The sequence below is a fragment of the Buteo buteo genome, chromosome 8 (genome assembly GCF_964188355.1).
Source record: "Buteo buteo chromosome 8, bButBut1.hap1.1, whole genome shotgun sequence".
NCBI classification, from domain to species: Eukaryota; Metazoa; Chordata; class Aves; order Accipitriformes; family Accipitridae; genus Buteo; species Buteo buteo.
The window spans coordinates 39,389,706-39,416,519 of NC_134178.1; the positions used below are offsets into that span (position 1 = coordinate 39,389,706).

Here is a 26,814-nt window from a genome sequence, read left to right on the forward strand (position 1 = left end):
GTGTGTGTCAAAAAAAAGCTTCAGGCTTGCAAATCTGTGCAGAAACTGCCTCTGCAAATCAAAAACTCAGGTTTTGTGCCTTGGTCAGTGGCAATAATTTGATGCGTTCTCCTCTTTGAGTTTTTCAGTCCAAACTCTCTAAGCATTGGTTTCGCAAACAATTACTGCTAGGCATGAATGACTGGTTTCCAGCCTGGAATAATTTTACATGCTCCTGAGAATGCTGTTGCCTTTACCTAATTCTGTGATTATTTATCGTAGCAAATGATTCCTGTAATATTTGTGGTAATGACAACTGTAAAATAGAGTACCTGTAGTGATTGCTGAACTGGATGACTTGCTAAGATGTGAGCTTAGGTCTGTACCTTTCCCATTGTCGAAGGAAATCCATTATCATTCTCTTAAATCACATTTGCTTCATTGCTTCTACACAGAAGTGAGCTACCTTTTTTAATCCTACACAGAACAGTTTCACCCTGGAAAACGAATCTAATTGGTATTTTATTTTATTTTATTTTATGTTAGGTTGGGTTTTGGCAGCTTTATGGATACACTGGGGTAAGGCAGCATATGAAGTTACTTACTCTTTCTTGCTCCTAGCCTTTTCTTTTCTTTTATGTAGGGGAAAAGTCATAATTCTGGTGCCTATCTTCTCAAAAGATTTAGGTAATGAAAGTGGACAGCTGGCAGACGTGGGCTGCATTTGGCCTAGTGGTGTAGCAATGAGGGGCTCGGTACCCCTTAATAGGGGTAGGTGCTGCTGGGAGCAAGGATGTTTCTACAGCTGTATGACAGGCAGTGCCTTGAGACAGCAGGAGTCACCCAGCCCCTCTGCTGTGCCTCCATGCAGGGACCAAGGAGCAGCTCCATGACCTCCCAGACATCAAGCAGGTGGTGCAGCGGCTCACCCCGTTTAGGAGGAAAGAGGGTTGGGTTTTGTAGAAAACAAAGCATTTTTGACACAATCGACATGGAGAATTGTACTGCCTCAGAGCTAGAGCTCCATGTCTGTTGTTCTTGTCCCCTTTCCTGCCACCACTGCCACTAGCTTCAGTGGTGTGCTCTGCCCTTCTCTTGGGTTTAGTCCTCTCTGCTTGATGGCTGTCCTAGGTTTTTCCCCTGGTCCTTTCATGATGTCTGGACCTTTTTATGGTTTTTACATCACTACTGGAGGAAGATCTGGTATTTACTGCTGCTGCTGGATAGGGGCAGTGTACAACCACCTCTGCAGGTCACATTGAACTGATGTTGGGGACTGCAGTGTCTCAGTAGTAACCGGCAGAGTCCTGGGGATTTAACTTTCTCCTTTCCATACAGTAGCAAAACACTGGTGAATTCAGGACGCAGAGAAGAATGCAAAGAAAATTTATGTGCTTTGTGAATTTAAAGGTATAAATTACACCATCTGTGCTGGGTCTTATGATGTGTTAGCTCAAAACTTGCTTATTTTGGGATCTGGTTCTTTGTTTGCCACATAATTCTGCACATGTTTTGTCAGGCCTTAAGCTTGGCTCACTTAGGTCTGGATTATACAGACAACGTAGACACTGCACTGCACGTTGAACCCTGAACATCCTGCTTTTCTCTTGTCATTGACAACTTACGTGTTTAACTTACAGCTGATGATATCTAATATTATTATGCTGGCTCACTGCTGAGCATTTTAAACAAATGCTGCTGTGGCTTGTCTTATGATAATAGAGACCCATTTTAAATTGAAGTGCTTTATTGATATGAAAAAACTTCTTTTGTTTTGTAATTAGGAAATTTGCTGTCCTTTAAATTAATACAAATATTGAAGAGGTATTTGGTTTCTGAGTCTATTTTTGGCATTCCACAGCCACATCATTTTAGTGATTTATAGTTGAAATGCCTATTGAAAGCCTCCATAATAAAAATAAAAAAGAAATTAGATTACTTCTGAGATTTAAAAGAACTGTTGAAGAATTTATTAGAACAATGTTAAAATATGCCCTAAAACAAGTCATGTTAGTCTGCAGGTTGAAATGGGATACCTGGGAATTCAGAGTGCTGTACTACTCTGATTAATTAAAATGTAGTCAGCTGAAACCTCCACTATAATCAAAATTGTTCCCCAGGGTTTTACCTTCATTACAGTTCTGGTGCAGCCTTCCAGTCCTGACCATTGCCGAGCTAAGTAATTAGTTCAGTTTAAAAAAATAAACAAAAGGATAAAATTACCATGACATACGTAGGATTTTTTTTTTTTTATTGCTATGCTGGGCTCTGTTTGATAGTATTAATTGTATATGGCCATTATTTCTGCTGCCAAAGACAGACAGTGAGAGACAGAGTATCTCTGATTTGAGGGCTATGGTGTTTTCCATATTGTAAGACTTGGATTATTTTACAGTTCCTGTTTTCTGTAACTTTGACTAAGACGCTGATCTCCCCTCAGCAGATGTGCTGCCTATCTCATCTCTGTTGTGCTATGGGTAGTGTTCTGCTACAGCGGGGTTTCCTTATCAGCAGTTCTGCAGTAAATCAAGCAGGAGGAGACTACGTTTCCCAACAGGGTCTCGAATGAAGAATTCACAGTGTGTGAATTCGTACGGGATACCAGAGGATATCTGCCTTACGAGGCTGTCTTCAGAGTTGAGACTTCAAGGCCTAGATAAAGCACTGCTTCTGTCTCTCGCATACCATGTATATTCTGACCCCAGTTTTACATAGTCTGTCATCAGTTTGTCCTTGAGCTGGATGCGGTAGTGAAACCCTTTGGATAGGGCTAGCCCTTATCATTCTCTTCTTTTATGTCAGGACACTCTCCCAGAAGCTGCTGAATAGCAAAGACATGACAAAGAAGCCTGTGATTGTGGCTGTCAGTACTGAGACTGGAGAATTGTAACTCTTAAGTTAAAAGGGATCCCACTGAGCTGTGTCTCTCTGACAGAGTGAGCCCCAAGTTTGTTTTTTATCTTAATAATCTGAATGCAACTGGTTTGGATTCTCAAAAATATTTCTAAAAACACTCATGTTTTTTCAAGGGGTAAGGAAAGGGTCTTCATGTCCTTTCTGTCTGAACATAATAAACAACTTTTATTTTATTCTACTATAGCACTTTCTTCAAGAATCCCATAGCACTTTACTTATGTTGTTTAGGCTCTAAAACACCCCATTAAGGGAAATTTCTGCATCTTGTTTTTTGCAGTAAAATAAGCTGAGATGGAAGAAGTGCTAGTGATTTGCTAAAGGCTAAGCAATCCCTTTCAGATGTAGAAATGTGTACTCCCAAGCTCTTTAATATAACAAAGCCTAAAGATGCACCTGACTTCCATCCAAATACATCCTCTAGGATTCCCTCTTCTGACTACGTGTAGTGGGTATGTACAGAAAGTGCAAAGAAAACAGCATATCAACTCATGTATGTAGTACATCCTCAACAATGGTAAAGTATGAAACTGCTCAGTACATACCGTAGCTTTGCACTTTTAATAATAAAAACGTCTTCAATGTTAACAGCTCTTTTTAAGTGACATGTCACAGGAAAGGACAGTAGAGAAGAAGCAAGCCGTGCCTTCTCCAGTGGTCACTCCATACCCTGCATAGCTTGATGAAACGTGGCATTTCTTCCTTTTGTTTCACTGGCAAGGAGCAAACTTGGTGGGGAACCCAACTTACACACTTGTGATAGGGCAGAAGAAGAGTCTAAAATGGAGGACGATCTGTGCTCTGAAAGAGATTAGTGAGATTCTTTGCCCACGTAAGGGGACAATCTCTTGGAAGACTCAAGAAACCTATAATTAGACTACATGTTGTCCAGCTCAGACAGCTGGAGGTTGGATGAAAGTTGGTGTGAGGGGGAGCGAATGCTCTGTTTTTCCCCCTTCAGGAGTCTCAAGTTTCCTGTTGCAAAGGAGTTGAGAGGTCACACGGTTTCAATCTCTTAGCGTCTACTTACCTATATCAAGAAACTCCATTGCAACCTGAGTTGTCTCACCCTCTAAGTGGGCTGGTGCTGGTCAGCAGGTGAATGTACAGTGAGGAATGTGCAGCCCATTGGCTTGGTTTCGCGAGACAAACTGCACAGCAACAGCACGTGCTCAACACACGAGTCCTGGTGCATCATCTCTACCCTTCCTTTTTCTTGTATACTGACAAGCTTGTCCTGTACTGCCCCACTTTCCTCCCAAGCGGGATTTCCTTGCCTTCCCACTCTTTTAGGCAGGTATTGTGTGAGTAGACAAACAATAGTACACATCAAGTTGTATTGGATGACATCTCTAACCATTGTGTTAGCAGAATAAAACATAGTAACAAGAAGAATGGCTGCCACTCATTTTCTATTTAAATTGAGCATTCTTAAAGACAGACAAGAGTTGATGTAAAATACCTATTTTTCACTGTATTTTGCACATGACTTTTAAATTGTCTCTTTAGGGAGAGTATCTAAAACGTTTGTCATTCATTTGGGGATTATTTTACATTCTTTTCATCCTTTGCTCTTATATTCTTCTGCAATATTATTAGTGGTTAAGAAAATTGCATGAGTACTGTGCTAAATACAACCGTGTTGTAAATACTGGGGGTTTTTAATGTTATTTACGTGCTAGAGATTTGGACACTGTTCTCCTGTTCAAGTGAATGCCTGAGGAACAGATTGGTGTACTAAATAGCTGGTTATGAGTGAAAAATGGAAAAGTTCACGTCCAAGGTTTTATTTTAACAGGACTATGTTTAGTCCAAATTTCATTTTATGTAAAATTGTAATTTACAGTTTTGCAGCAGTGCATATGCACTTTTACTCTCTGATGTTTGAGACAAAAGAATTCAGTGTTTTTGGATTACTTTCTGTGGCGTTTTAGCCCCAGTAGTGATCACTGTGAATTTGCTGCGATTGAAAGGATTTAGGCTTACGTAATGGAGGATAAGAAATTTGTGTTAGTTTTGTATAATCCCAGTTTTAACTCTTTTTTCCTGCATGACTATGTCACGTTGTATGGGTGGGATCTTCATTGGGAATTGTTTTAAAGTTAGCCACCTTCATCTTCAAATGAAATGTGCTGATAAAATTAGCCTTGCATCTAATCCTTTTCCTTAGCAGATGTCACAGAGCAGCAGAAAGCTGTGCATACACCATTCATAGAGAAACCGCTTCAGCAAAACACAGCCATTGCTGTGCTGGTACTTTCCCAGGCTCCCAGCTCCTGCTGAGCATCCCTGAGAGAGCAAAGGTTTTTCTGCGAGCATGCTGTGTACCTCCATTACTGCCGTAAGAAACGTGTGCCCCACTGGAGCACTCTGTTTTCAGCTTACTTCTGTAGCTGTCACTGATCTTGGAGTTGAGAACAGCTCTATGAAAATGAGAAAACAATGTCCTCAATTTTTAAATACTTCTGAAAGCATATTTTCAAGTATAGATAACCACCGCTGCTCTGGGTATGTACATGCTGTCTCATACCCCTGCACACTGTTTTATAACATTCCAGGTAAACTGCTTTCAGTTGTTTAGTTTCATTCTCATCATTTTTAGGGAAAGCTTTCATAGTTCTCTCTTTCATCTAGCCAAACTGAAAGTCCATATAAAATAAATGCATTTTTCAAAGGAGATGCTTCGTCTTAGCCTAAAATACTGTTTTGCTTTTAATGGATAGAGAGTGGGTCTCCACCTCCTGCAACTTTGTCATTTGTCTGGACACAACTGTGTACATACATATGTGCATTTGTATGAGTGCAAGAGAAGAGATGCAGATGTGACCGGGGGAAAGCAGGCTGCATCTGTTCTGTCCTCAGTTACACTGATGGTCAATGTCTGAGGTCAGGTGTGGCTGTTCCTTCTGCCTCCCCTTCCCCTGCACTGAGAAGACCCCAGATTCCTGTTTTTATGCAGAGGCTGTGCACAGCAAACCATATCTCACATTAATGGATTGTGTACCAATCCTGAATAATCACCGAAGTAAGGGCTGAGACCCATAAAACTTTACTGAATGCGACCACAAAGGTGTCTGGGCAACAAATAAGGCACTGAGTATAGCAGACAGTGGTCTGCCTGCAGTTTTCACCAGTTTGGAGCTGGCAGTTGCAGCTGCAAAGCAGTTTGGCAGTGCAGGCCTGTAGAGTACCCAGATCTTCAAGTGAATTTTTTTTCTGTGCCTTGTTCTGCTTAGATGTGAGCATGAAGCTTTACTGTGCTTTGGGTAGACAAGAGTGAATTTGCCATGGTTAAAAGTAATATTCTCTAATGCAAAATGTGAAAACCAGTATCGGAGATCTTTCCATTAGTCCCAGCACTGTATCAGACTGAAAGAAAATGCAGAATGCTGAGGCTGTTCCTCACCTCAGAGTAGACTGTTCTTTGCAACAAGATACCACTATACCTCTGGTGCACAGAGAGCATAATGCAGCAGGAGACCCTACGGAAAAGTTCTGTTGGGTTTTTTTCCTCCTGTTTTTGAGAGATGGATTTGTGAAAGCAGGTCAGACAAAGCTTGGGGCTATATGGCTTGTTACGAGTATGAACTTTGGTTTCCTTCCCCTTCCCTGTTACGTGTAAGTCTAAAGGGAAAATACTCTTTAACAGAATGACTGCAATTATTTAATTAACTGTTTGCTTAACTATAGTGTTGTGATTTTTCTGTGCCTGTAAGTGTCTGTCTTTCTAATACAGCATGCATTGGCACATCATCCTCTGTCCCTTCCTGGAAAGTATATTCAGGAGTCATGGCAATAGTCACAAAAGGTTTTGAAAGAGAATGTCTGTGCAGATGTTGAGGTAGAGCTGCTTCATCACCTGTAGCAACTTGTTTTCATACCAAATATTGCGCTCCCTCCTCATGCAGGCTTACACACAGAGAACTGTACCCAAGTACTCTCAGACTGACTCTCTAGGTGCCACCTTTACCCTTCTCACACTCTTCCATCCCCTTTTGGGTACCCCTGCCTGGACGCTGGCTGCAGCACCAGCTATGCAATGATGGTGGTGGGTGGAGGCGAGTCCTAGGTCCTGCTGACTGACTAGAGAGCCGTGTGCCAATGATGCTGTAGTGTCTGACATGGCCTCTTGCTAAAGGCACTTGTTTCAGGATGAGTTGAGGTATGCTTTGACTCCCCTCAAAACCCCACCTTGTTTCTGTCAGTTCCGTTTGGCAGGGAGGGAGGAAAATCCCAGCATCGTTTGTTGTTTGGTTGTACCAGGAGAAAGCCCCCAGGCAGGGACATAAATACAGCGAGCAGTAGTAGGGATCTGACTACTGGTGGGACTTACTCATCCCCCTGGCGCTGTTTGGATTTAGCCATCTGGCTCCGACCCTGCTTACACCTGTCAGCTGAGGGTGACAGTGCCAGAGCCAGGAGTTTGTGAGCGTCCCCTTGGAACTTTGCCTGGCCAGCTGGCAGCATATATCATCAGCCAAGTCTCCTCTTCCTCCTCCTCCTCCTCCTCCTCAACCTTGGATATGTCAATCAACGTATATAGCCGTGCCCTCCAGCCCCAGTGAGGAAGGTAGATTTCAGCACCTTCTAAGCCCAAATAGAAGTGAAGGGTTTCAGTCTTTCTTTCCTGCACTAGAGGAGGAAAAAAATCCTGCCCCCCCCCCCCCCCCCTTCCTTGGTGGTCTCCACTAGGATGGGCACATCATGCCCATTGGAGGTCATACCTTAGCAAGATGAAGCTAGCTCGTTCTGGTGCTGGAATTTTAGAACGGAGAGGAGAGAATAGGAAGAGTAGGATCCTACCAAGCAGGATCAGCCGCAACCAGGAAGAGGTTAGGAGCAGACTGAGGTTTGGCTGCATTAGGACATGAGGCCTGTTCACTCAGATGTGCCTCTTTCTAACTTCTTCCAGTAATGCCGTGCTCATATTTATCATCAAAGTGATAACTGCTGTTTGCCATTGCTGTCATCCTCTCATCTGTATGCCAACAAACCTCCCACCAGTTTGGGTGGCAGAGGCCTTTTGGGCTCAGCTCCTGTGGTGAAGGTGTGATGACCCTCCCTTCAAAACAAGCCAGTTCTTGGCTGCCACTGGGACGCAGCAGCGCTCCCGCCCCTCTGCCAGGGGGTCTTTGTGAATGCTGTGTTAGTGAGCTACAGTCACATCCGTACTGCTTTTTTTTAAGCCACCCCCTACACCCCGATGTCTCTAACATTGATGGGGAAATAACATTTTCCCACACACAAACGGAGAATTGGTGCCACAGTGTCACAAAAACTAAGTTGGTTCATTAAGCAATAACTTCAGGCAAAACCTGAACATTTAATAATTTATAAAGATGTATTTGTCCTCTTTTCTATCGGTGTATAACAACATATGCACTGTTTATAACCTGTTTATAAAAGGTTGTTGCCAATCTTAGGCTGCACTAGTTGCTTTTATACTGTGAAGCCTCTTACTTGCTGATGAACTCGATGAATGCATTTGCAATACTTCAGTAACCCGCCCATAACAGCCTCTCCTTTGATTTCTTGCAATACAAACCTTCTGGATGAATCTGAATTATCACATGCCACACAGCCTGTTTGGCTCCATGGCATGCTACCCTAATTACCATTTGTTAAAGAGACTCAGGACCGCTAGGAAGATGTTTTGTGTGAAATGGATGGTGTTTATTACGTCCTCCAAATAACACTCAAGACTCTAAGCATAAATTACTAAGCAATAATCAGAAGCAAAGGACAATGAGATGATCCTATACAGAGTGGAGAGTAACCAAAATCAGAAGTTTCTTCAGCAGGTAAGACTTTTGCCACCTTGTAATCATTTACTTTTTCAGCCTGATGCATGGCATTGTTTAACCAGCAGATATATTAAGAAAAGACGACCTGAAATAAGTGCAGGAATTCACCCGGTCGTCCTGGCTTAGATGAACTCCCAGAGACTTAGTGACCTCTCTTGCCCTTTGCTTACTATTAATCTAGAACCCACCTGCCTTTCTTCAGAAGTTTCTGCTAAGACTTTTACATAGTGTTTATGTTACGAAGAACTTTTTGATGCTGTCGCATCGGTGTTTGGACCTTTGGGTAAAGTGGACCTTTCTACCCTACTTCTTCAGGTTACCATTCCTGTGTGTTTGCTATGGTCATGTTGCATTAGAGAGCGTGTGTGTGTGCCAGTGCTAAATCCATGGCTCCGGAGTGTCTTTACATGATAACAATCTTCTCATGTTGGAGTCCACACCACAGTATCATCATGTCCATGTGACCTGAAGTGTGTTAGGATCTCCTTACAGACAGGCATGCAGTGCTGTACTCTGTCCAGGCTTTTTTCCCCTTAGGAATGACAACAGTTTAAAATGGTGCTGAGGAAAACTGTTCAGCCATATATGTTTTTAAAAGGAGAAGCAATGCAGGACCAGTGTAAAGCATACAGTGGAAAGGAGACAGAATTCAATATGATCTTTAATCCTACTTGTACTCTGGTTGAAGCCGAGCAACTTCTTTGGAGCTGTAAAGGGATTTCAGCATGTGTTCATCTATTAATTTATTAATTTTTTTATATCTGTGCTATTCACAGCAAGCCCTGTATTGCAAACCTGAAGCCATACTTTCTCATATTGTACAAAATGATATGGATAAAACATCACTCAGCACATCTAAATGCATGCCTATATATGCAATCATCATGCATATAGTCACACATCTGTTTTTCTCTTACTTTCAGAATTATATAGTCTATTGGCATGGCTGTGTGCTTTTTACATTGATTTAACCAGGTAAAATCAGATAATGTATATTCTATTGCAGATGCTGATATCCTTTTATTTTCCCATTTTCTGTAGACAGTGATAAATGAAAATTGATGTTTCGAAATTGAGAATTTCATTATCCAAAGAAACCTAATGCTGACATGCAGAATTGGTCTAGCAGAAACAGAATATCTGATCCAGGTCATCATCAACTGCTCTCTAATTATGATGACAATACAAAAATGAAGCAAGCTTACCTTAGCTCCGGAGACTCTTTTTTGCTGTATCCCAGGCAGTTTCCTCTCCTTATTCACTTGGAAAGGGCAAATCCACTTGAACAAAGAAAAATAAATACTGGAAGAGTGAGGGATTTAAGGAGTCCTCATCTGAGCTCCTGATCCACTTGTTTTTAGCAAATTGCAAAAACCTCGATCCAGTAGTAGCTCAGAGCGACTTTCTTCTCCTCGTATGTTCTGTGGGCTGAGAATCTGCAAGAATAGACCTGAGACGGTGCTGCAAGAGAGAGACAGCGGGGGGACCTTGGCACAGAGTTGGACCAAACTCTAAATATAGCCCAACCCACTTTCCATGCAGTTCTCTTCATACTCTGGAGGCAGATGACCTTGTCAGAAAACTGACCTCCCAGCATGTCACTCTCTACAAAGAGAAGATCTAAGGGAACAGGACTGCAACGTAAAAGGACAGAAAAGCAATCAACCAACTGCTTGCAGCAAATGAATGTAGGTATGAGCTCTATTTTTACGGCAGTTGCAACTGATGGAGTCATAATGTGCTTTATTTGATCATTTAGACAAATGAGCTGCATGCCAGTTCACAAAAGACCTGTACAGATGAGAGATTGCATTTTAATTGCTAGTCTTAAATAGAGAGCACCAACATAGATGAAAAGCCTGTCGCCTTTCCTACTCTCAAAAACCTTAACACAGCAGAGTGTGTAGTATTTCCCTAAAAGCTTCTGTCTGTAAGAAATGATCCTTCCTTTCACTTGCTCTTATAGTAATACTTTTTGGAAAAGTGAGTTAAATCCACAAATGTATATTCTGGTACTGTATAAATTTGAGATGCTAGGGTAGCTTGAAAGGGCAGTACAAACTGCGATATCAGAGGCAAAACTGCAGAGAAATATGTAGTATATGCAGAGGAGGAAGCAAAAGAATAAGAGGCATAGAAACATAACCCTTGTGCCTTAGATAGGGAACTGCTTTTCAACAGATGCTTTATAATCCAGGGAATTTGCCACTCTAAACTCTATGTGGCAACATGGCAGGGTATTTTGTTCTTAACCTGAAGGAGAGTTTAACTTGATAGGAGTCAACGTGATACCCTGTCAAACAGGGACCTGATACTGCTATGTCATATGAAGGCTTCTGAATAAAAAAAGCTGCAGAAATCTGAGCAACTCAAAATGTCTGCTCTCACGTTCTGTGTTTAAGACATAGAGCAGAGTTGAGACAAAAGATTGTTTGCAGTATTGTTCTTCAGTGGGATATATTTGTTGGTGGTAACATATATCTAAGTGTATGCTACATTATATGCATGCATGCAATCTTCAATATTCAGAGAAAACCTGAGAAAACATCAGGACTGTGATAACCTTATAGTGTAGATGTATATGTCTGCAAAATGTTTTTGAGCCCCAGAGGCCTGAATTATACCAGTCGTCAGTAAAGTAGCAATGTGTATCTGTGAACAATAATTTTGGCCGCTAAGTTTTTGCAAAGTGTGCTATATATTTTTTTAATTGAAGCCTACTATTTTTGACAAGTTCCACTGTGTAATTTTATCATGATCTATAGGCTTTAAGTCCACAGGGTCAGACAGACTCTGTGTGTTACCTTCAAACAAAAACTACAGCTGTAAACTACAGCTGCTTCCCAAGATAGTGGGAGTACAGTAGAAAATATGAATCTCCTGCAGTATTAAGGGAGACATCACATCTGGGACCGTACTACATTCCTGGGCATAACTTGCTCATAGACCTAGGCTAGAGCCCACCCATTAAGGAGTTTTATGGATTTATCCAAGTTCCTCTTTCCTCCTGATTTACCTATTTCTTCCCCATTAACAAGAATAAGTGTTTGTTAGGAGTGAATATTATAACAAATGAAGGATGCTGGTATTTGAAGAGAGGACCTGAAAAAGGAATGAGTCTGCCTTCAAATAGACATATGTTGAGTGACATACTAACACTAAGTAGTGAAATTCTAAATGTATGGGATACTGACATCATTAAACACCCAACAGCATCATGCTATCTGCATTCCAGGGTGGTACCCTGATGCGATCCAGATCAACCCTACCAATTCTAGCTCCGCAGTGCCACTGCCATTTCTGCCTCCCTCTCCAGCGTTGGGATATTGAAATTGCCACAGATTCCCTCATTTAGAGTGTGAAGGAGATGAGGATAAGGGAGGGAATATGTACTGCTCCCCAGCATGAGTTAGTACTCTTCACCTTCTGCAGCAAACAGCTGGAGCAGCTTCCACACATGATAGATCGGTAGTTCTTAGAAAAAGAAGGAATCACAGTGCTCGGTGGGTCCTAAAGCACAGGAATAGTCATACTTTGCCAGGAACTGTGACATGCACTTCTCCTATATGAATTTTGTGGAGGAAGAGTGAGTTCTTGCTTATATAAATAATATGTTGGTTGGCTTTGTGGAGGGAGTGTTAATCTTTGGGGAGGCTTTTATAGAGCAGTACTGTTCGTGTGTACAGGGCTGTAAATGTTGCCTGACTAACCCCACTAATGTGAACTTCCTGAAAGGAGGGGAAAATGCTTTAAGAGTGGTTGTATGAGTTCGTCAATATGGATGGAACAGTATTTTGGTTGACAGCTGTATACACTCAAGTTTTCTTTAGCATGGCTTTTGCATGAGTCTCCTGTCCACACCACCAAGAGGGAAATGTAGTAGGGAGTTGGGCCCTAGTTTGTGCCTAGCTTCTCCTGGGCTCATAACTTGTGTTTTCCGTATGATGCTGGACAGTCTTTCTGCTTCTTTGTAGGCAGTTTTTCTCTTTGACTACCCAGCCTTCTTTGGTAGCGTTTCCTCTGGAATGATCTGGATCTAGCTTTTCCAGAGCCCAGGCCGCTTCCTCTCTCAGATGCCTCTGTTGGGATTGATACTTCTTTCAAGCCAGCCTTGTGGGGTTGCCCCTCGTCCAGTCATACATTCTGTAACTAGTATTTGTGAACTGATTTTTTTTTCTATTAACCCAAAATTCCTAGGCTCTTGTAGTTGTTTAAAGATCCCATGGAACATTTCACAAGGTGAGATATGTGAACCATAATGGCTTCGCCAGTTTCCAATGTGGTCAACTGTATCCTGGCTTGCCCCATTACTCTGCTTTTCAGAGTTGGATAGAGTGTTCTCTTATTAGCATAAACTGTTGCACAGTATTGCTGGCATCATTTTGAGTGGTTTCTAAAGTGGCTGTAGGGTATATAATGCCTGGCATCTGTAAAGAAGAGAAGCCTTTTTTACAAGGTTAAGTATTTAATTTTATAACGTTCATCCAGTGGATTTGTAAACAGCCAAAACCCGTGCTACGTACAAACAAAACTGTCTCCCACCTCCCCATCTCTCTAGAAATATGCTTTTAAACTGAATTTGGAGATTTAAGAAGATTATTGGAAGTTTCAGCATAAAGGATAGTTTTTGAGAGAAGAAAAGAAAGAGAAATGAGGAGACTGCAGCAATTTGTGGGTGTCATCTGAGCCTTCCCTTGTGTCATTGGCGAAGGGTACTAGAGTAAACAGCAGAACTGATTTGCACTCTGTGCTGATGTATTATTGTATCTTCAGGCTCTGTTTGCTCTTGTTTGGCAGGCCCGTAATGAAGAAATTAAGTTGGATCACAAACAATAAAGGGGCCTGTCATATTCCTAACATGTCAAATCTTTGTGTTTGCCCTTTGCTTACCATAGGTTTTAAAACTACAGTGACTAAATGAATATTGAGTTCTCCGTTTTTACCTTGGTGATGCTGTTATTCCTTGTGCGAGGCAGCAATAGGATGTCAAATTCAACCCTTGTCTTGCAGGAGAAAAAGTTATTTTTATTAGAAGGAGGGTGGCCTGCTACTTTTACATCTGATCAGTCACTTTCTGTGATTTTTCTGACATGTTTCTGTCTTATAAGGCAGTATATAAAAAAGAAAAAGTCAAATTATGAATAGGGCTGGGTTGTAGCTCTACTACAAGCTGGGCCTAACATTGATCATGTTTATTCTTCTGTGCTTACATGTGTACACCAGAGGATTTCCTCTGGTCTTATTCTCCGAAATGCCCTTTATTTTGTCTTCTGGGTCACTCCCAGTCAGCAAGTCAAGATGTGTCAAAAACAAGCTTGGAAGTACCCATTATGAATATTAAAAGAGAAGGTGTTAAAAATAAGGGATAACGGAGGGGCAGTTTTTACAAATGCTCTGTGGGAGATTCTTTGCATGGCACATAGTTATGTCTGTGTGCTAAAAAATTTTTATCATATTGGAGCATAGTGAAAATTAATTTGATATTATTCCATTAAGACCTGTTCTTTTTTGTTTGAACTGGCAGTGATTTTAATTTAAATTGCCATTCAATGTAAGAAAGAGGAACCTAAACTGAATATCCTGTCACCAGATTTATTGGGCAAAAAAAATTGTTTGTGGTAGATGTGCCTTCTGAACTGCCTAGGGAAGGGGTTTACATTTTTGGAAGAATGTTGTCTTTGTAGCACAAGCTATTGCTGATACTTAGAAACTATTAAGGAAATTCCTACAGACTGTTTGCAAGAAACTCTGGCTTGGCACAGGCTTAGGATGGATGGAGCGGGAAGGAGCTTATGCCATCTGAATGTTACCTAATGGGACAAAATTGAAGCGCTTTTGATTCTTTGATAGGACTCTGTTTCTGCTCAGTCTCATATTATATGTCCTTTAGGTATGCCTCACAAGTACACTTTAAAATACCTTTTTTACTTCTACCTTGGCAGGTAGAGTCTGTGGTCCAAGGCATCCTCGCAGATACAGAAACTTACTGTTGTGCTGGAATAGGCCTGTTTGGGGAAAGGAGTCCTTAGTTCATAGAGATGGGAAGGGAAAACAGTGCCCAGACCTTGGGGGACCGTGGCTGGTTTGGGATGATGGAGCACTGGCACCACATGTAATTACCGTGGAGATTATCTCAGCCCAGGGAGGGAGGCAGCTCTGTTCTCTGCTGCAGTAGGCTGACAGGGAAAGTTAACGAAGAAATGGTAATTAACTGGTAGTCACTTGCAACAGAGCTTTACGTGCAACTTTTGACTTCCTAGTAACACTAACAGATACCAGTTCATTCACAGTTTTTCCTCTTTAGTTCCAAATGGTCAAAGTACCCAAGTATTTTAAGGCCTTATGAGTGAAGGCACTATATTTGATTTATGACCCTGGTGAGAAAAGTATGAACACTTCATCAGTGTTTTAAAACTGGAGTTGCAAAAGCTATAATGAAAAAAAAAAAAAAATCTTCATTAATTATTGAAGTGGCACACTGCTTAGCCATGTTGTCATTCTTCCTTGCATCAAAGATTTCCACTGAGCTGTATTATTATGTCTTTTGATGCAATTAAATAGTCTTTTTTCATTTCCTGTCCATATATGTGTTCTCTCACTGATTTTTAGACTAAATCTTGTTCTACTCTACTGTTTAAAATGATTTAGCTAATCCTTATTCAAGGGAGGTAAGGGAATGTTGGGGTTTTTTTTTTCTGTAATCTGTCATCTGGATTTCTCAGTTGTAACACTGCAGATGATATGTGCCCATAATGGGGAGAATTATTTATCTTTCTGGGGATGCCAGTGGACCCATTCTAATCTAGTCAGAGCAGTGTGAGAAATTAAGAGGGTACTGACACTGTTGTAGCTATTTTCGATGCAATGGTTGTGTGTTGATTTTCCCCAAGGCCAGATTAGTTTTGTAACTAACATTTTATCTAATTTACTAGCACTTTCTAAAGTATTGTCGTGGTAAATAGCCAGCAACTGGTCTGAAGAACCACATTAAGAATAAAATTTGCATTCTTAACCATTCCACGTGGCTGGTCTGGAGGTCCCCAAAAGAGCTTCACAGCTATTGCTTGGCCAGTTGGCTTTACACCTTGGGCTCCAGGGTATCCGAGCTATTATTAGGCTTCTCAACAGGAAAATTCAAAGCTGTCCATTGCCTACAGAGAGGGAACTTGGAGAGGATTGTCGTGGTAGACATGAAAGAGATCCTCCTTTCTGGATTAACAGTGCTGGTGACACACAGATGAGTAATTTGGGATCTGTCCAGGAGGCAGTTTGAGCTGCTGCTTGCCTATTGCCACTGCACACCACTGGCTTTCATACCTGCTTCTCCCACTGCTACGCGGCACCTTTCCATCCCTTCTGATGGCCTCTCCTTGTCTCTCTATCCCTTTCCTTTTGTCAGGGAAGTAGCTGAGCTTGGAATGCTTTAAAATATTTAAAATGTTAAACCTTTTTTCTTAGTTAATCAGCCCCCCAGCCAGGCCTGTTTTATTTAAAAGACCTCATCTGTTCCTTTGGATACTGGTGGGCAGCACAGCAGGACCTGCCAGAGCTTCATGTTTCCTGCTGCCTTGAGGAGTGATACCGTAGTGGTACGTTAAAATACTGTCATCACCATTTTTAGCCCAGTTGCTGTGATCAGCATAACTGCGGTGGCAAGAGGAGGCCTCTCAGCTGAGCAAGGATGAACACAGATCAGTACTGTTTAATCAACTAGTAAATAAAAACATAGCCTGCAAAGCAGCCTGAAATTAATCCATCATAGCACACCCAAATTGAATGAACTATGCCCACCTACAGGGTAATGACAAGCACATACATTCCTGTAACGTATCTGAAACTAGAAAGAGAGCATAACAAATACAAAACCTATTTCCACAGTGTACAGGGCTTTTTGTTAAAAATCAGAAAACACAGGCTTTATTTAAAGTCTGGTTTCAGATATGAGGCAATTTTAGAACAGTCAGAGGAAGATGGAAGTCGGGGGAAGGGGAAAGCGGGGAGGGGGGAACAATAATAAATTGTGTACAAACTTTGTTTTCATGCAAGTAATTCTAGTTAATTACTGATATGTAGCCCTGATGGGGGCATAAGGGAGAAAGCAGGGATTCCTGTTCAGACCCAGAGAATCTTCGGACCAGGAGTGTATCTCTGACTCTGGGCAGTGCCAGATATGTCAAATAAAAGTTGAGGGAATCTCCCTCGTGGACACGCAAGACAGGTTTTCTCCAAATTCCGTCACAGAGATTAGTTTAACGGTAAGAAATGAACTTGTCCTGTACTGGCCTGTGTCACTGGGGGTCTTTTGGATACCAAATAGATGTCTGATCTCACTTAGCTTCCAGATTAAAAAAAACAAAACAAAACAAAAAAAAAACACTAGTGGAAATTATTCCCTCAGTTATCTTTGGGTATGTATGCAAAACAGTATTTTTCTATTCTGAGCTTTCTTTTTAAATGCGTGTTCATTTTTCCTATATTATGAAGAGTTGTAAGCACTATGCCTCCTTTCTCAAAAAAACCCTTCTGTTCTCTTCATCCCCTCTTCCTGTGAGGAACTTTGCATAGTTGCCATCATTTCTGTCAGCTTCCTTTATCTTCATTTCAGTCATAGGCTGGTTCAAACCACAAGTCGCATTTTCCAAAGAATTTTAAGTTTTATTTTCTGTTCCTTTTCAGTTGTAACTTTTTCTTTATTTGGGGGCATTTGGAGGTGTGCTGCCTAAAAAAGTTTTACTTTTTCAGTCAGAATTAATTATTTATGTTGTGGTCACTATAGCTCCTTTATTAATCATTTCTGAGTAGAAAAGTGGCATGTAAAGGTCAGAAGTCTCAGTAATAGTGAACCAGCCTAGTAAACACAAATTTGTATGTACTAGCTATTTTGTACAAACAAGATTGCATTCATATCAAAGCACGTGTCATTATCTCCTATATCATTAGTCTTACCTGCCTTTAAAAATACTAGTATAAATAACCAAGCAAATGTGCATTCTTTGTGAATATATTAGTTAAAGCTGAAGATTAAAAGGAACCTGTTAAATTACCTACATATCTGTGTGCTTATTTATTTATGTGTATGTGTATAATATGCAGATGTGTATGTATTAATATGGGGTGTATATGTATATATTTAGTATTCATATTGAATGTACTTAGGCATATGTGTGTATATCAATACTAGATTTGAAAGAAGTTAGAAACCATTGCACTGAATGATTTTAAATAGTGATCAGTATCAGAAATGAGAAAGTCTTATTTGTATGTGTGTGTGTGTGTGTTAAGCATAAATGGCTTTTTCCATTTCAGCATGGTTCAAAATAAAATCAAATATAAATACTTCATATCTGGAAAGCCAGTTAGTATGTGCCATGCTGCTGATGTAATACCAAAGGAAGAAGCATGAAGAGCTGTGGAATTCGCATTTATTATTCTATATCGAGAGCATTACATGACTGTTCAGACATCTTTAATGAGCTTGTGCTTGCGTAAGGTCCACACGTTGCAGGAAAACAGATGCAGAGGATTGCTGCGCTGAACATCATCACCCTTTCAGCAGCGTATTTCACCAGCACCTGCCTGCCTGCTCATTTGCACTGCAAGGGAGATCAAAGTCAATGTTGTATTAATCAATTAGGTTCGGCATTTGCGCCAACTTAGTATTAAGGAAGGATTTGTGCTCTCTCCTGTTCTGGCAGAGAGGAGTCTCCTGGGCAGCTTGACACCTCAAAGCAGGGCAAGCAGTGCTGCTCTGATACAGACCTGTTTGGAATCTGTGGGCTGGGTGCTTCTGCATTTATTCACATCAAATTATGATTTATTTTGTGAATAGCCCTGCTGACATCAAGGTAACTATTTGCAGAGGAAAGTACACTGTTTAATGTGAGCATGGTTGGCAGAGTCTGGCCTGTGGTACTTTGATGCCCACAACAAAACACTCCTGTCATCATGGGAGCTGACATGGTGTCACAAACAATCACGACTCGAAACTAGCTGCTGTCTCGATTGGGACGTGAGTGGCTGTTTCTGGAACAAATAAAAGTTCTGCTGTTGTATGAAATAAAGATACTCTGGTACTGCAGAAAGATGCTCAAATTTGAACTCTTTTCACAGGTGTTTGTTGAGTCTGAGGCTGGACATTGGTTCCCCTCTTCTTTTGCTTCTTGCTGAAAGTAGAGGATGTTGCATCACGAAGTGCAGTCCAAAACTCAGATGGGCAGTGGACAGGTGGTACATTGTTTGTCAGGCTATTTCAGATCATGGAAACCATTTGTCCAGTTTTAGATTGCTATTGCTAGCAGTGTGTCTTTTAGTTATGAGAAAGAGAAGAGGTTATTTAAAACTTAGGCGACTCCTGTTTGCCTTTCAGAGCATGCCAAATGGGATTTAAGAAAGAATGCTTAAAGATCACAGGCAGCTTCCCCTGAATCTATTTTATGCAATTCTCATTTATTTCTGACATGAAGTAAATATGTTGAAAAAGAGCTGGCTCAGTAATTCAATTTAGTGAGACATGCACAGATACACTCTGGAATGGGTGATTGGGGCTCAAGCACGGTGAGCAAGAGGGACAAAGAGGTGATTAGTTCTGATTTCTTTGATGTACTTCATATATATCATTGTTCCATAGCCTGCTTGGATGTAGTACATCCAGGACCCCGGGGGTGTGGAGCTGGTATGTGAAAAAGCTGGTCACTCCTCCAGTATCTCTGGAGTCAGGTCAGAAGAGACAGAAGTCAGTGATGGGTTTGCAAACACAGAAGCTGCCCTACCAAAATGCAGCACAAGGAGTTTACTAGAGGAAGGGTGATATGGAGGGAAACAAGCACGTGGTAATGCACAATGGTAACACTGAGTTACCAAGGCACCTTTTAAACTGCCAGGAGTATGCTGGATGATGTAATTTTTCAGCTTCTTCTAATGAAGTATCATATCTGAGATTCCAAAGTGGCCAGAGGACATAAGTGGTCAGTGAGTTTGGAGAGGAATAGGCCAAGGAAGGAGCTCTTGCTGTGCAGGGGCAGGCATATGGTGCAGGAGCACTCGGACATCCTCAGGAGAACAGAAAGGAGGAACCCAGTAGATTGACACAGGTACTTGAGCTGTAATATAAGGAAGAAATTTGTTAGTTTCCCAGACCCTCAGCTTGCTGTCTTTTCCTGCTCGCCTGCTGCCGTGTGTTAGGCTGTACAGGACTAGACAGATATATTTTTTTTTGCATTAATAATAAATTTATAATAATGTAAACCCATATCACCATTCATGATATTAAAAAAAAAAAAGTGGGCTTTGGAATACTCTCTCCTTTTTACTTCTGGTGGCCAATAAACTTTCGCAGAAAACTTTTCACCTTCAGCCAATGTCTGATGAACACTCTTTGGACAGTAACAGTGATGTTCTAGCAAAAGTGGCAGTCGTACTGGGGATGGCTGCTCATTCTTCTTGTTATGATCCAAATGACAGCTCAGAAGAGTCAATTGGACTCAGTTTGTCCCTCAGAAGAGAGGGAAAGTAGCTCATGAGGGCAACTCATGGAGATCAGTGCCATATATTTCCTAGTGTACACGTAAGCCTGATTTAGACCTGTCATATCCCTTGCTCGTGTACTTTGAGAAGAGATCCCAGAATGGCCAGCCACCTAGTGTCCTCTGAAGCTGACTTGGCACCAGCTTAAGGGGCAGCTTAATGTTGCAGCTACCCTGTGGTAAAGGGCTGCCAGGAGTGACATCCCTGCTCTTCCACTGCCACCAGCCACTCACCCCCACGGGCTCCAGCACTTGTGTGGCCACAGTCGGTTCAGCTGCTGATTTGGTGGCTGTGCCGGTAAAGAGAAGGAAGCAAATTGGCCGGTTGAGCTGCAGTGTCCACTTGGTGCACACATTTGTGCATTTGCTCTAGATCGGGAAAGTGGGGGCTTTTCTTGTTCCCAATTAATAATTCAGAATATGTCTTCATCCTGCGTTGAGATGCAAACAAGTGCTGCCAGTTCTTCCATGGTGTTCGTTTTGGTCTGAATTAAGTTCGTTAACGTGTTTAACTAACACCTTCACAGTGGGACACAGAGTGGAAGTTACAAGATGGTATCATTCCAGGCATAAATATATACCCATTTTGTTACCTGTTCTGTCACATTAGGATTTTCAAAGCCACTGCCTTAGTGCCATATCATATACAATGTTGCATCTGCGGATGAATAAAGATTCCTTTTTTCCCCTTCACATCCTTTTACTTACCTTTCGCTTCAATTCTTTGGCATATCTTTCACATATCCTTTCATTTAGCTTTTTTCAATAAGTACCTATTTCAACATGGAATTAGTAAATACCAGCCATAGTTGGTTGTTTTTTTCTCTCTCTTTCATGTTCTCTGGCCATCAGTTTGCTCACAGCTAGTGATTGCATAGATATACTTACATCATCCATATTTGGGGTGATGCTTAAGAAATCCTACTGTTCCTCTTTATTCAAAATAAGTAACTTAATCTTGAAGCTGAGAACTTACAGCTTCAGAATACAGGAGATTGCAGCAATGACTAAGTACCTGTTGGGCAGAAATATTCCAGATACAGAAATTGAATTATTCAGTTCAATGCATGTTAATGCTTCTGGCAATGATCAGGGAAGTAATTCAGTCCCCAGCAGAAACTTCTGTGTTTGAATATAATATTTTAAGCACTAATATAGCACTATTAGAGGGATCTGTTGTTCTGGATAATTTTTTTCCCCAAAGTCTCTCTGTAGATAAAAGAGATGAAAAAGAGAATGAGTAGAAACCTCTTAATTTAAATAGTTTTCTTTCAAAACATAAGCCTTTTTTAGTCTGGTGGACATTCTGCATAAACTTTGGGAATGGTGCCTTTGCCTAATTATTACCAAAGTAAGAGGCACACAATTAAAATCTACTTGCAGAAAACGTCTGCATACATTTTTGTTATACCAATCTTGTAATTTTTACTCTTCTAGGTACTTGGTGTCAGTAAGCCATTTGGGGCTTTTGGATGGAGGCTGGGGTGGGGTTTATGTGCATTTTTGTGTTTGGTTTGATTTATTTTTTTTCTTCCTTGATCTGCAAGACTTGTTTTAGTAGGAGGAGACAAGTTATTCCTAAAGAAGCGTCAGCAAACTTAGCAAGAAAGATGTATTTTTACAGTAATCCTATGGACCATAGTGCCATTAGTCTTCAGTACTAGTGCTGTTGCTTGTTTTGGGGTCTAATGAGATTGGTCTGTAATTATATATGGTGAATGTAGTGCTACGGATCCAAGATTGTTTTACGTGTTCTGAAATAATGTGGAGAGATGTCATGCAACTTGAGATGTAGTTTATCAAAAACATCTTCTTTCATTGTTCACTGCTTAGCTTAATTCAAAGGAGGTTTTGGAAAGATTAGATATTTCTACCTGTGATACTGCAGCTGGCATCCACTGTGCAGCATTCCAGAAAGATAAAGAAATATCTTGCCTGTTAGATGTAATACTGTGAAGAAGGAGGGAAATCTGGGACTTTTCTTACAATAGATTTCAAATACCAGTGTTCTAAACTGATAAAAAATCCTGTTACAGCTGTACTTATTGTCAATCCTGAGATTGTATCATTGTGACAACCTTTCAGCTGAAGATTTTGTCGCTATTTTTGAATGCAAAGATAGGGGATGGATTTGAAAAACAGCAACAAAAACTCTTCTTTTTTTCTCATTAGATCCTTCGGATGATGAAGCTATTGAGAAAGCAAGTGATAACAGGACAGCAACACCTCAAGATTCAGATTCCAAACCTGCTGTGACAAAGAAAAGAAAGCAGGTTTGTAAACTAACCAATTGTGTAGTGCACAAAGATGATAATGCATAGGGAAGCGTAGTCTCTTTTCATTCAGTAAAGGGACAGTTTTCTTCACTCTGTCTGATCTGTTCATGTAATAAGATTGTTTTATTAAATTATTTTGCCTTATTTGGAAGTGATCACATTCCAGTACATTTTAATAATAACAATAATATATAACTTCACTCTTGTTTTGTGTGAGTTGGGATTGCCAGGCCTGTCTCCTACACAGTGACTGTCTAGTGATAAAAACCTGGATGGGTGCTACTGAGTGTCCTCCCCTGTAATCTTTTCTCTTTCCCTGCATGCACAAGGTCTGGAAAGCTATATTTATATGTTGTACAGCATCTCTACCCAAGCATGTCCCCAGTGCAAGGTCCAAATGAGGAGTAATTTAGGTCTATATGGATTACCGTTTTCATAACCTTTCACTACTAAAAGCTTCCTTTAAAATCAGTAGGAACTGTGTTGTTCAGCATTACATGGAGTATGCTAAGGAAAAGGCAGCAAGGTCTTTTGACAGACAGCATCACACCGACTTGAGCAAAAAAGAGTCATCTAGAGGTCAGCTGATTTTAAAAGTTTCTTATTTGAAGGTAAATTTCTTCTGCCTTCCTGATACCACACAGGAGAATCGACTCAATGGCTGTCAGAGAGGTAAAATTACACTGGAAGCTATCTCTCCTTGAGGTTATGGATATTAATTTTGACCCATAGGTCAATATTCATTTCACTGTGTGATGCCTAGGCAGTTGCCCAAGTGAAAACCATTTGCAGGGACGTTCTTTTTTTGTAACAGAGAAGTGTAAACAACACAGTAGCAATCACTACACTTTTGGGTGTCTTTCCAAGAAGACCAAAGGTGAAGGGAGCAAAATACCTGAACTGGTTTCACGTTTTGATTAGGAAAGAGAGAAGTGAGCAATACAGGAGAAAGCTGTATTGCCTTTGTACATGCTCTGCCGGGGGTCAGATGCTGAGGACTTCAACTCGGTGAGGATGCTTATGGAGCCACTTTTTGTCACTGTTATCTTCACTTAAGCATTTAGAACTAAGTTGAGACAGTTTGTTTGGAGGAGTTGCTTTGCTCTTTCTGTGAGAACATTAGAAAGGGTAACCAACACAGGTTATCATGCCAAGGTGGATCAGGACTGCTCAGCTCTTCCTGTCATATAAAGAATATCAGTTTGCATTCTGGAATTGGGTAATTTGATATTTAGCCATGAAGCTCCAGGAGGTAATGCTTTATGGGAGCTCAAAGTCATGGATGGGTTATTACATGTCTTTTAGAGTGAAATACTTCCAAAATCAGATGTAGTTACGGAAGGCTAGCAGTTTTGTAGTTCTGGTGCATATAACACAACCCATTTTACTCATCACTGCCTTATTCACAGGCTGGAAGCTATTCTGCAGTGGACTTGGCACTTTAAAGCCAGTCAGGAGACAACCAAATAGAATTATGAACATTTGTGTTTCTAGTCTGCAGGCTGTCCTCAGGCTTACAATGAAATGAATAATTTGTCTCCAATCTGAATGGCTCATTGATGTGTTTACTTTGTCACAAACTCCAAAAGTCAGAGTGTATGGCTGACCTAGAACGTAAACTTTGACACACATGCAAGAATGTTTTCACTCTATATTTGAATTTCCAGTAACTTGGCAACATGTAAAGGAAAAAAAATTGTTAGAAATATAATACAGGAAATATTTTATGTTCTGTCTATGATTAACAAACAAGGAATTTATGACATTTTAGTTCATAAATCAATGGTCTCAGCACAAATTTCCTGTTTTCTGCATTTTAAGAACTTCCATGTAAAAATGGCATAAAACCACAGAGCACAAGGGAGCCGTGTCAAAAACCAGTAGGTTGTCTGCTCTGTGTCTTGCATAAGAAAAACATGCAAATGACCTTTTCTTAAGGGTGGCATGCAAAGAGCTATTGCATGAGTAGGTAGGCAACTAACATTTGAATAAGGGTCAGAAGTTCAGTCTAGATCAGATGCCTAAATATTTTAGACTGCAGATCATGAAAGATGTGTGAGTTCACAGCCATTCATAACCATGAAGTTTCTCTTTGTCTTTTGGCATTGAAAAATGTCTGAATAAAGTGGACATATTGCTGGACTAATAGTATACTATGCCTAAATATATGTATGCTGTTGTAAAGGAGATAATTTCGAGTTTTAACATGCTTCTCTGAGGAAGCAAGGCTTTGACTACAAGCCTGCTGTGTACTTCTGTTGATGTTGAAAGAAAGGGTTACATACTGCCCTCAGAAAAGAAGCCATGTTATTTGGTGATACTTTTACACATCTGAAGGAAGGGTTATCAATGAGAAAATTTTATTTCTCTTAGAGAAAAATTTTCAGCTCTGTGGCATGATTTTATTCTTTTCTCATGCAGATGCCAGTTGGGAGTGTTTTGCAGATTTATGTAAAACAGTTTACAATGTATATGAAAGGAGAAATGGGCCCGAAGTGAATGAGTGGCATTTTTCAATATGCTGAAAGAGTGGTAGCACTTTCTAGGATAGGGAACCATCATAGTCTACTGGAAGAGAGAGATTCAGCTTGGCCCCTTTCTGGCTTTTTGTTTGCTTGGTAGTATCCCTTGACTAAATCAATCCAAAGGCTTGTTGTCTGCATAAAATATGATGTTGAGCACGGAATTTATGATTATAACACCTGGCAAGTTGTCTTTGAGTATCTATGGACAGCTGGGATGTGTAAGCGTAGAGCAGGAACTGAAGGCAGAGGGTAGCTTCATTTCAGTCGCAGTGTCTGGGAATGCTAATGGTAGGGACAGGAATGAGGAAATGTATGGTGGTGTTTTAACAGGACTTGAATCAGAGTCCAGACAGAATTTTTTTTAAAAAGAAACAAAAAAAAAAAAACCAAAAAGCTTATGTTAACCTTAAAAATTCCAGTTTTGTTAGTTGAAGTGAGTTTCTACTTGCAGTCATTCCCTTGATTTCTAGTGAAGATAATATATGTTTATACCTGAGAAAACCACACAGAAAGATAGATCTCTGTTGTTGAGGCAAGATACGTTCCCTATCACAACTTCTTATGGGTGGGTATTTATCCAGGCTGCGTTACATTCCAGCCCTAGTTGTAGAGTGCTTTGCTGGCTGTAGCCAGTCCCCAACCAAATCCTCTCTGGTAGTTCCTAAGTATCATTTCAAACCTTGACCAGTTTCAGGGCCACTTCTATACGGTACTGCTGCTTTTGCAAGTGCAATGGCTGTGGTTGCATCATGGCACAGAAAGCAGGAGCAAGCAATAGGTCGTTTGTTTGTGTTGAGCATGGTGGTACCCTGCTTTTTATAGCTAAATTAGCCAGGGGAGTGGGGAGAAAAAGGGAAATGTAGGCGTAATAGGAACAGTTAAACCCGACAAAATGCTTCTGATAAGGATATGAGAGTGGGCTTGGAAAGGCATAAATGTGCTGGGGTAGGGTCATATAGTACCAGTTGTCATGAAGTGCCCTTCTGTTTGGGGGGGACCAGTGCAAGGAGGGCTCAGATACTCTGAACTTCTGTTAGCTTTCCTTTGGCCCTCTTGGCACTGTTGAAGCTGCCCTCACAAAGGAACAAAGGAGCAGCTTCTCTGGCTTTCGGCTGGGCTCACTTTCCTGCTGATACTTTTCTTCCAGGCTTTCCCCGGGGAGCAGTGCTGGATTTGCTATTCCTGAGCTTTTAATGCTCCATGTGATGAGACTTGTCTGCAGTTTCTCACAGGAGCAGATTTTTCCAGCCAAATGCATCCTAGTATCAAGGAGCTTTTTCCTGCACCTCAGTCTATTTTCCCATTGCTCTTCATCAAGTCGCTTACTAAGCTCTAAAACCCGTCTGTGTAGATTAATTTGCATTTCCATGAAGTGGAAGTCTCTAAGAAGGCAAAAGAAAAGAGAATTGCTATGCTCAAAACAAGGAAAGCCTGTGCCTCGCTTCCTCTCTTTTGGACAATTTTAGGTGGCTAAGGCCAAATCCTAACCCTGGCTTATGCGAACAGGGACTCTGGTACAAATGGACCAATTCAGCCTGCTCGCTCAGGCACAAAAGAAGGTTAATGATAGCAACACGTGTTGGATGAAGATTATTCTGAAATGCACCATGTATTTTTCTTGTGTATGTTTGACCCTGACTGCAGTGAGGAGACAAAGCAAGAATGGGGTAGAACAAATTTGAAACATGTTTTCCTAAATTTGCATTACAAATGTAAAAGGAAATCCAGAGCATGATTGTTTCCAATTATTCTCACCCAGTTCTGTGGTATCTTTCACTGTCTGGATGCTCACCTT

The 26,814-nt window shown here is 40.9% G+C and overlaps 2 protein-coding genes across 8 annotated transcripts in view; one reads left to right on the plus strand and one right to left on the minus strand.

Moving 5' to 3' along the window:
- The window catches only part of FILIP1L (filamin A interacting protein 1 like), a 212,393-nt gene extending 202,352 nt beyond the window's left edge, over nucleotides 1-10,041 (minus strand). For 5 of the 6 annotated variants that reach the window (XM_075034236.1, XM_075034239.1, XM_075034238.1 and 2 more), the window contains exon 1: nucleotides 9,902-10,040. The gene's annotated coding sequence lies outside the window, so the exon portion shown is untranslated. Of the gene's footprint in view, nucleotides 1-9,901 lie in introns of all 6 variants that reach the window. The other variant, XM_075034234.1, reaches the window with a different exon arrangement.
- Nucleotides 1-26,814, plus strand: part of CMSS1 (cms1 ribosomal small subunit homolog) — a 244,960-nt gene that overhangs the window by 202,105 nt on the left and 16,041 nt on the right. The window contains exons 1-2 of one of the 2 annotated variants that reach the window (XM_075034290.1): nucleotides 10,140-10,388; nucleotides 22,391-22,491. In XM_075034290.1, the coding sequence (XP_074890391.1) occupies nucleotides 10,292-10,388; nucleotides 22,391-22,491 (198 nt within the window). In that variant the 5' untranslated portion in view covers nucleotides 10,140-10,291. Of the gene's footprint in view, nucleotides 1-10,139; nucleotides 10,389-22,390; nucleotides 22,492-26,814 lie in introns of those variants that run through there. The other variant, XM_075034291.1, reaches the window with a different exon arrangement.